This window comes from Carettochelys insculpta, chromosome 2, assembly GCF_033958435.1.
Source record: "Carettochelys insculpta isolate YL-2023 chromosome 2, ASM3395843v1, whole genome shotgun sequence".
Taxonomy (NCBI): Eukaryota; Metazoa; Chordata; order Testudines; family Carettochelyidae; genus Carettochelys; species Carettochelys insculpta.
In genome coordinates this window covers 157057226-157067897 of record NC_134138.1, presented here as the reverse complement: position 1 = coordinate 157067897, position 10672 = coordinate 157057226, and the positions used below count along the sequence as shown (strand labels likewise).

The 10672-nt window shown below is 49.8% G+C and overlaps 1 protein-coding gene across 1 annotated transcript; it reads left to right on the top strand.

The window, feature by feature from the left end:
- Positions 1–2596: 2596 nt before the first annotated feature.
- Positions 2597–8330, top strand: IRX2 (iroquois homeobox 2). The gene is made up of 5 exons (XM_074985982.1): positions 2597–3363; positions 4776–5181; positions 5617–6321; positions 7001–7068; positions 7741–8330. The coding sequence occupies exons 1-4, from the start codon at positions 3121–3123 to the stop codon at positions 7042–7044; spliced, it is 1398 nt and encodes a 465-aa protein (XP_074842083.1). The 5' UTR covers positions 2597–3120; the 3' UTR covers positions 7045–7068; positions 7741–8330.
- Positions 8331–10672: the final 2342 nt, after the last annotated feature.

Genomic DNA, 10672 nt, shown 5'->3' with positions numbered 1-10672 from the left:
TACACTATACTCAGTACTGCATTCATCTCTTACTGCGAAATTGTCCCCTATTTTGTATAGAAAGTTTTGGAATTCCCAATGGAAACATTGCAAATTTAATCTGTTGATCTTCGTATTTGTTGGGGAAGGTGTTATTGATTTATGGTCTTCCCAGTGAAATCATAATAAGATGTGCGTTAAGGAAAGCGAGAAACGCAAATGGAAAGTCATCATCTACATTTTCCACATGCATATATTTTCTACATACATATCCAGGATACGTGTGTGTTGGTGTGTGTGTATATGCCCTCTCGAGAATGTGATTTAGGTGTGTGTACACGCGGAACTGAATTACATAATTCCTCTTGGGATCACGGTATTTGTTTAAGCATTCTTTCCAGGTCATAACTGTAACACTCAGTTAATAGCATTAATCCCCTGTTATAATGTCAACACAACGGCCATTGTATTCCAGATCTGAATTGTACCACTAATTATTAAAGAGGATGAATTGAAAGCAATCAGCCCTCTTACTTACTTACTTACGTCCTCCCTGTCGGAAAGAAGAGAATAGTCTTACACAATACAAATGCAGAGGTATTCTATATTTTGCAACGCAAGCAATTTGACGTAGAGATATTCACGTATGACTTTAGCATGTTATAATTAATTTTGCATACTCACATCCCCAGCTGCTGCAGCGCTAAAGCAAAGAAGACAAAATGCATATACTTAAAAACAGAAATGTCATATTCAGACGCGATCGCCTGGTATCGATTATTCCACATAACTGACATGTGAATGCGTGTAATATAAAGCTTTTCCTTTCACAGTTGATTTAATACATATGCATTAATCATCAGGTAGGCAAGCAGGCGTCATCCCTGTAATCTGTTGCACTTAAATTTACCGCTAGTTTATCACTTTCTTATCACGAACTGGGAAGTCTAGATTCCATGATAAGAAATACCTGTTGGGATTAACCTCCTCCTTTTCCCCACCTTCCTTTGCAAGGATTACATCGCCCACAGGCCACAGGAATTAATTCCCTAGGTCTAGTGGCCAGAGCTCTTCTGCGTGCAGGGGCAATGAGAAATTTGGCGCGGCGCTGGGGGGTGGAGGGGAGGGTTCCCACAGGGAAGGAAAACCAAGCAAACATATGTTGCTCAAAACATACACCCATCCCTGTAACTTGACCACGTAGTTTTAAAACCGCAAGTTTCCCACAGAGCACACTGAGCCTGTATTCCATTATGAAAACAGTATCTCGGCGCGTATTATTTTATTAGCAGCATGTTTAATTGATTAACAATAGGCTGTCCCGGTAACCCATAATTCTTCAGTTATTGCCACCTTTCCTTCCTGTCAGTGTCTAATAGATTCCCCCGCCTAGGCTGGGTAGATGTGTTTTCCACCATCCGCCCCCCTGTAATCATGTGGGGCCTTTTGTAAAGAAGTCAACTTTAACGCTGACTGCTCTTTTCCAACTACTGCATTTGGTGAAATGGGGGACAAATGCTCATTCGCAGATGTAGTGAAGACGAAATACACCAGTGTAAAAGTTCTTCCCGGGCTTGAACGTTTTGCCTGTTGTGACCAGTATTGCATGACGACTTGGTTACCTTCAACAACTACTATTTCGCAGGGTGGGTGAACACCTCGAGGCCTGATCCTGGGTGCCATAGGCAAAACGCTCCCTGATGGATTGCCACTGAATAGGGGAGTGTAGCTGAGACCAGACACAGGGGCCTGGCGTACGTGCCAGCAAGGGATATACCATAAATACACAGGCACATGCAGACGGGTGGGAAATCCACGTTTAGGTGTGCTGCCTACAGTGCGGTCGGTTCGCCTTTGGTGGACGAGGCGTGTTTTCCCTGGGAAATAAAGGCTCTGGGGAGGTAAAGAGGGGAGGACAAAAGAATTGCGGCTCTGTCAGAGACTTGAAACGCAAACCCAGAGGCGGGTGTGTGCAATTAAGCACAGTTTGCTCAAATGGCTCTGCAGACCAGGCAGCCTGGGAAGATACACAGGGATGCCTTCTCCTCGGCCTCCCCCTTTCTGGTACGTTGCGGAGCTGCTGGTCGGTGGGGTGAGCAGAAATGATGCTATATATGAAGTTCTCAGTGTTTCCTGTGCACCCCGGCGGGGGGGGGGGGGGCGGAGGGGGTCACCGGGCCTCCCCCGGCTGACAGAAGCCCAGCAAGGAGAGGGGCCACCGAAAGGCTCTTCCTCCTTGGAGGGGGGAGGTCATCGGTTCAGCTAGCCCGGCCGCGTGCGAGGAGCTGCTCCAGGCAGCAGGCAGCTAGTGCAATCCCCTCCCGCTCTCAGCCTGCGTGCTCCCCGCCCGCTCCCCACGCGCTGGGCGAGGCTTGGCCTCCTGCTCTCCCCTCCCCCGCCCCCCGGTAGCCAGCCGGTCCCCGGGAAAAGACGGCGGATGGGGGGGGGGCGTGGTAGGTAGCGGTGAGCGGGGGCGGACGGCGCGCGCCGGTGGATTCGCGGCTCGGAGCCGGGCGGAACCGATCGGCGGCGCGCCCGCTGCCATCCGGGCGGGAGGCTGGAGGGGAGGGGGGGGGGCGGAGAGGGGGGAGCGGCGGGGCATTCCAACAGCCCGCTTCCCTCCCGCCGGCCGCGGGCGGGGAGGCAGCCGGCGGAGGGGGCGGGGCCGGGCGGCATATGCAGATGAGCCGGCGTGACGGACAGCTCCGCTTTCCAATGTCCCTCAGAAACTCCCGCGCTCCGTCCCTCAACTCTTCACTGCCGGCGCCGCACTCCGCCCCGATCCAGGCCGGGGGAGCGGGCTGGCGGGCAGAGCTCCGCAGGCAGCCGCCGCTGCCCTGAGCCGGGCTCCCTGCGCCCCGCGCTGCCGGGCTTCCCTTCTCCCCCGCCCGGCCCGGCCCGGCCCCCGCTCCGTCGCCCCGCTCCCCCATGCCTGGCTGCGGCGGGGCAGATCGCTGAGCGGATCCGCCGCCGCGGGGCCGGCCGGGGCGCATGGGGGGCCGGTAGGACGAGGCTCCTTCTCCGCCCCGCTGCCAGCCGGGGAGCGGGCGAGGGAAGGCGACAGCAGCAGCAGGAGCCGCGGCAGCGCCCGGGCCGGTCCCCCTCGCCCCCTCCCCGCTGCCGTGCGCGCCCGCGCCAGCCATGTCCTATCCTCAGGGTTACCTCTACCAGCCCCCCGGCTCGCTGGCGCTGTACTCCTGCCCGACCTACGGGGCGTCGGCCCTGGCGGCCCCCAGGAGCGAGGAGCTGGCCAGGTCTTCGTCGGGATCGGCGTTCAGCCCTTACCCGGGATCCGCGGCGTTCACCGCCCAGGCGGCGGCCACCGGCTTCACCAGCCCGCTCCAGTACTCCACAGACCCCGCCACGGGATTCCCCTCCTACATGGTAACTACCGACAGCGACCAGCCGCAGCCCCCCGCGCCTGCCCACGCCCCCGCGCCCGCAGCGCCAGCCCGGGCAGCCCCGGCGGGGCGAAGGGGGAAGCGGAGAGAGGGGAGCGGGTGGGTGGGTGGATCGGGCAGCGCCAGGCTCCGGACCCCTCTTCTCCCGCGGGTCAAAACCGAGCCGCGCCCGGCCTGCGGGTCCCCAGCCAGCCAGCCGCATTGTCTGGAGCGCTCGGGGCGGTGCGTGTGCGTGCGGCGGGCAGGACGGGGAGGCTTCCCGGGGCAGCCTTTGCGGGAGCTCGGGGCAGGGAGCCCGCTGCGCTTCCAGCGACTTCCCCAGTCTTTTGTGCTTGCTGGGCTTTAGGGAGGCAAAGAAGCGGCTGGTGGCGAGCTGGGAGCTTCGCTCGGACCCGAGATGGTCGTGGTGGCCGGGGCTTCAGACTTCATTTTGCTGTCGTTCCTTGCAAGGGAGCATTTGAAATTGTGTATATGTGTGTGTGTATGGGTGTGCGTGTGTGTGTGCATAGTTATAGTTGTATACACGCACAGCAAAAACTTACGGCCGGAGCCACCGGTTTGCTTTCAGTTGGTGGCAAGACCGGGGGGCAAAAAGGTTAGTTGTATTTCCATGCAAGCTGTCAGAAACCGAAGGTTTTCCGCTTGCAAACTCCTTAGGCAGAAAGGCTCGTGCGGGCTTTATTCAATGCGATGGGAATGGTCTGAAGAGCTGCCCCGCCTGACTTGCTGGTAGATAAGTGGCTGCAAGTTGCAAAGTGCGTTTGCGGACTATTGCGAGCGTTAGGCGAATGGGGGACCAGAACTCTCCCAAATCCTTCGGATTTCGAAAGGTCCTTAAAGTTATCAGCCCCCTTAGCCAGACCTGCAACTTTTCTCGCGTTAGGCAAATTTAAATGAGCGCCGTGCGAACGTTAAAGGGCGAATTAAAATGCTAATTACGTCGCATTTAAACAATTCGAAACGGTGCATCTCTTCTGCTTTGCAAATTGGATTTGCGATGCATTAGCGCGGTGAATTGGTAAGTGGCGGCTTTGTTGTACTTTCTATAGAGGAAAGGAAACATCTTTCGAACCTTTGAAACCGACGTAGCTAGCAAGAGCACTACCTGCAAGGCCCTTTTTAAATGCCTGCGTGGCTCAGAAATCATTTGGGGGCATATTCAATTACCAGGAAGTGAAATTAACTGAAGATGAAACGCTCGGCGATTGAAGTGTATGGGAAGGTGGGGAAGGCGAGGAAGCTCTTGGCGGCCGCTGGGTACCTTTTTGCTGTGAGGATAGGGATGTGAGCTACCGGGCCAGGCAAATGCAAATATAATCCCTGATCTTTCCCTGACAACCCACTAATGACGAGCAGAGATAACCCATTGCCAACCCACTGTTCTGGCCTTTCCAGGGCTCTCCTTACGACGCTCATACGACGGGGATGACCGGGGCCATCAGTTACCACCCGTACGGCAGCCCTGCTTACCCTTACCAGCTGAACGATCCCGCTTACCGCAAGAACGCCACCCGAGATGCCACGGCCACCCTGAAGGCCTGGCTGCAGGAGCACCGGAAGAACCCCTACCCCACCAAGGGCGAGAAGATCATGCTGGCCATCATCACCAAGATGACCCTCACCCAGGTCTCCACCTGGTTCGCCAACGCCCGGAGGCGGCTCAAGAAGGAGAACAAGATGACCTGGGCTCCCCGGAACAAGAGCGAGGATGAGGATGAAGAGGAAGGCGACGGGGCGCGCGGCAAGGAGGAAAGCTCGGACAAGGGGCAGGAGAGCCACGAAACCTCCGCCGAGGACGAAGGTGAGGCGCCCGGCGGTTGCATTAGCCCCGATGCGAAGGTCCCGAGGGGAGAGGCGGGCCAGGGCCAGGGATGCTGCAAAGGCTCCCCGCCTTGCCGGCGGCGGTGCTGCGGCAGGAGGCTAAAAGTCCTGCCCCTGCCCTCTGGGCCGGGTACCTCCCTCCCTTTACCTGTCAATAACCAGAGCGAAGGCCCTTGGAAGGAGTCTCCTGCCCCCGGCCCTGCCCCGGCCCCAGCCAGCCAGCGCGCGGCGTTCTTGGCAGGGCCGGTGGGAAGCTGCTGTCCTGCAGCCCTAGGCGCAGCCGGGGCTGGGGGCGGGGGTGCGGGGGAGGGCTGTGCCCAGAGTTATAATGATCCAGGAGCGCCGCTGGCCTGGCTTCTCCCCTCGCTCTGTGTCACTGACGGTGCCCTTGTCTGTTTGGCCGGGGCCTTGGCAGGGATCAGCTTGCAGGTGGACTCGCTCACGGACCACTCCTGCTCCGCCGAGTCGGACGGCGAGAAGTTGCCCTGCCGGGGAAGGGACGCGCTCTGCGAGTCCGGCTCGGACTGCAAGGACAAGTACGAGGACATCGAGGACGACGAGGAGGAAGAGGAGGAAGCGGAGAGCGACCTGCCCACCAAGCCCGTGACTTCCTCCCCGCTCACGGGCGTGGAAGCCCCCCTCCTTAGCCACCCCCACGAGAACACTGCGAGGAACTCCCATAAGACTGCTTTGGACAACAGGATTTCCCCCAGCTCGGAGACGCAGGCGAATAAACCCAAGCTCTGGTCTCTAGCCGAAATTGCCACCTCGGACCTTAAACATCAGCCCGTGGGCCAAAGCTGTCAGCCCCCGGCTTTATCGTCAGTCACCCCCTCTTCTACTTCGCCCAGCTCGGCCTACTCTCCCCCCTCTATCTTAGGAAGGCACATTTATTACACTTCACCTTTTTATAGCAATTATACCAACTATGGGAACTTTAACGCGCTCCAGAGCCAGGGGATCCTGAGATACAACACCGCAGCGATGGCTTCCAACGAGGGACTAGGTCAGACTGTACTAAGCACAAGCTCTGTTCACAAACAGAGCAGTGACTCTTTGAAAACGATCTCTACCCAGCTAGAGCAACATTACAGGCCCTCTAGTTATGAGACTAAGAAAGGTAGGTGACTGATTGCTTCTTTCCTTCCCAAAGGCGAAAGTGACTTCTCTGCACACTGTAGATAAAGCATGCTTATATGGACAAACACCACCAGCAGCAACAGACGAATACACCGACACTATATAAAGCAAAGGAGTTGGAGCTGGAGAAGAATATATTTTGGGAATTTAAAAATTCATTCCACTTTTTTTGTGATAAGGAAGAGGGGAAAAAGAAAAGTCATAAATTTAAACAAAAATCGAGTGGGCTACCTAGGTAGCTTAAACAGTCATTTCACTAAACTTTATACAATTAAAATATTGTAATCTTTAGGTTTTATGGATCCTGTTTACTAAATCAGCACAATAACTTATTTAATACCAAGGATTAAATATAGTTTTATTGATTTACACTAAAGAAAACACAATTATCCAAATTACTAAATTAAGTCCACCATAAACCTCTATTTTCTCATCGAATTTTAAAATTAGTACAAGTTAATGTGTCTGATTTTTTAAAAAGGAATCCAAAATCTGATACTTCCCTTACCCAAACCGCAGTCAATTCTTAAATATTAATGTTGAGGTTTTAAACGGTGCAGGTATGAATTTTGTGCAAGGGAGTTTTGGGATATAGACACACTGGATAATCTAGTTAGTTGGCTGTGTCCTGTGACTAACTGGCGGTTATATTTTGACAGATCCCACTGACGTCTGCACAGTAGGAGTACAACCATACCTATAGAAGTGCAATCACACAGCAATGCAAGTAAGTGAGAACGTTTTCTATTACACTGGCCATTTGGCATCAGGTCCAAGACATATTGCGCAGCTGTAAACTTGCTTAACGTTAATTTCCTGCTTCATTACATAAGAAGATGATACAAAGCAATATGCTCTTTTCTGGTCTTCTAAAGTCCCTTATTACAGCTTTTTTACCTCTGCTTTCTGTGCCTTTCTGCTTTCTAAGTTTAGAGGGTTCCCAACCCCACCGGATAATCTTGGATTTTGTTTTGTTTTGGAGTCCCTTTGTACCTAAAACAAAAATGAAGGAATACTTAAATTTTATGGAGCTATCTTTAGATCTCTTGTTAAATATTTTTCTGATAATTGTTGTAAGATAGGGCGTTTGTGTTAAGATAACATCACAGTTGCACATTGTGCTTTTAAAATTTAAAAGGACAATTACAAGATCTCAGCATGCATATTTCTAGGAGGGTATAGTATATTTGAAATTGTCTTTTGCCTGGTGAACGACGATATCCTTACAGCCTCCTATGTTTAACACTAACCAAAACCCTATTGATATTGGAACGTTAATACTTTCAGGAGAAGAAAACAGAAGAGTAAGCATTTTAGTTCGATTAAAAAGAAACAATTTAACGGTGTTAGTGTGTAACTGAAGGATTTTGGATGATCTGGTTTTTTCCTTGGTCCACAGGTAGGTGTCACAATTGCTTTGAAAAAAGTCAGCAAGCCATCATCTCTCCCAGAGCTAATATATAGAACAAATCTCTAAATCCGGATCACATCTTGTGCCACTGTATAAAGGAAGACCACAGAGCACTATCAAATCTACAGACTCTAATGATTAAACCAGAATTTTGTTGGACATATGTGAGTTTGCTGGTATAGTATAGTTTCCCCAATGTATGTGTTACTTTTAAAAACAGATCTGTTTTTCTCAGGATATCTTGAATTGATCACTTCATTGCCACGGTATATATTCGATAGGTGTGATAGGGTTTATTGTAAAATTTATTTGTAAAAATGGATACGGTAGAGATAACCAAGATGTGATTGGAAAACTTGAGTACTTACAAAGTGGAAACAAATTTGATATTTATTTTTGTAATGATATAAAAGCTTCTAGTAATTTATGCAAGTTGTATTGCAATGAATTCTGAACTTTTTGTAAATAAATTTTGCCTGGTTTTTATTTGAAACGTTAATGGTTACACAATCTTTGGTTGTTTAACAAGATTTATTTACTAATTTATATCTTTAATTGTAAATAAAAACAGACTAGTCTGCAACAATATGGTGTTTTGGTTCATTTTCCCCTAGAATAGTAAAAATAGTAATTTTTTTAAAGAAAATAATCATGAAAATTGACAGCAGTTGCAATTATACTTCGTAAATTTCGAATGTGAAAACCCTCAGCAAATTAAACGAACTGTGAATTCAGTTGTTCCATATAGACATAGATATAAAGAGATATGTACATGAACTTGTACATTTCTTCCAAGCTGGCAAAGATGCATTTATTTTTATTACTAGCATTTTCCAATGCTATTGTCCTTTCCCATGAATAGATCTCCATAGTCCACCCTGGTTTGCTATAGCTCAAGCAATCATTTATTTTGATTCTGGTTAAGTTATGTCCAGAAGTGCTGAAAACGGGATAAAACAAAATACCCCGCCCCCACATTTAATGGGTTTTTTCCTCTTCTAAGTCACATGAATGATGTCTATAATTTGGTAAGGGTAGCAGATCCACCGTGATTAGACTCAGAAAATCAGCTACCCTATCATTTTAATTTTCAGTAAAATAATGAGAATCCCCATATAATATAATTTCAAAAAGAAACGAACAATCATTTATTTTCCCCGAAAGATAAATTGAGTGAATATAACTTACGGTTATAAAACAAGAATAATAGCTTCTTAGATTGCCCTTTAATCAATCATACACTTATTTTTCAAGAGGCTCATCTATTTTATTCCATGATTAATAATGTTTCAGCGTGAGAGCATTATTAGATCCCAGCAGGGGAGATCCTGGATGCTTTTAGCTGCTTTGGAATGGTCAGTTGGGGTTCATTATGGTCTGATATTGAACAATTTATAAAATCTTGTCTAAACATCTGCCAGCTCAGATAGGCTGATGTGTCTGAGGATGGGAAATGGCTGGACCAGTTGATATTGACAAACGGATCTCTCTCCGGTGGTTTTTTGTTCCGTGAAAATTAGTGGCCTCTTGCTCAGGTCTTGTTAGAAAGGGCATTTGAAAGTGATCTTATATACTCCAGGCAGCAGCCCAGGGAATGTTAGCTGGATAAAGAGCCATTCTAGTCTGGAGTCGGAAAATAACACCCTTATACTAAGCAGAGAAAGGGGCTTTAAAAAGCATATGTACTGGTAACTTATGAAGATGTCAAGCTGATTAACAAAAACATAACCGTGTTTCTTACACATGCAGGGAACTGCAGGGTGTCCATAGATACGCCCACTGAAGATCTTTGCGGTGGAGACCCAGTTCAGGGTGATCCTTTTCGCAGGATATCACACAGTGTTTTAGCTAAGAAGTAAAATGCAACTGTGCCTGCCTGTAACTGCAGCACAGTTTGGCAGAATGTCCACAGATCCTCCAGAGAATGCTTTGCTGGTAGACAAGTGAGGAATACAAATGCAAACCACGGTCTCCAACGGTTTTCAACTGTGCAAATTAAAAATGTTGCGAAATGAACTTTTAAAACAAGATTTGCTGAGGCAATCTCAGCGAAGCCTCTTCTCCCCACGTCGAAGTTAATACTCTTTCCTTTCTTCCCCCTTGCCCCTTCTATGTCCCAGGTCCTCCGTGGAACACAACCTACCCATTGCAATAGGGAAAACCCAAACGCTGGGGCAGAGATTAGAAAAGGCTAATGCCATTCCTTTGATGTTTATACGGCCCAAAGAATTATAAAAGATTTCCATAATTTACCCACCCTTGCTAGTATTCAGACCTGGATTTCCTTCTGCTAGGGAAAGCAGACAGACTTGCGCAACTGGCTTTTAAATAGTCACTCGGTATGTAAAACCCAATGGGTTTCTATCAGCCTCTTTGAGACGTTCCTGAGCTGAGCGCTCCTGGATGAGGCCGAGCTCCGCCCCCAAGAGGTGGCAAATCCCTGTGTTTTTCCCGGAAGATTCCTGGACAAAAATTGCATTGCCCGTCCCGGTTAGTGGGAAGAATTGAGATTAGAAGCGGCGTAAGGCTGTTGGCACCAGCCGCGTGATTTATTCCGGGAGGGAAGAAGGACGGGCGGACAATAAAAGAGTTACTGTGTGTACAGTTTGTTTCTCACTGACGCTAATCAGCCCCTTGGGATTAATATCTCACGCCCACTCCTTCCTTTACTCCAAATCCCCCTTCTCCTCTGTAAGGGCTTGTTTCTGCACTGCTGGAACAAACCTCCCCTTCTGCATCCAGGACTGGAGGAGGTGGCTTTAGGGCTGGTTTGCTGATCCAAGCTTTGCTCTCAGGTGGGATCCCCGAGGGCCCGGGGTTGGTGTCAAACCGGTGCTAGGGGCGTGTTCCGCTTTGTTCCCCCTCCAAGAGGGATTGTTTCGGCCGAGCCGCTCGCCTCCTCCCTGGGGGACCTTGGAAA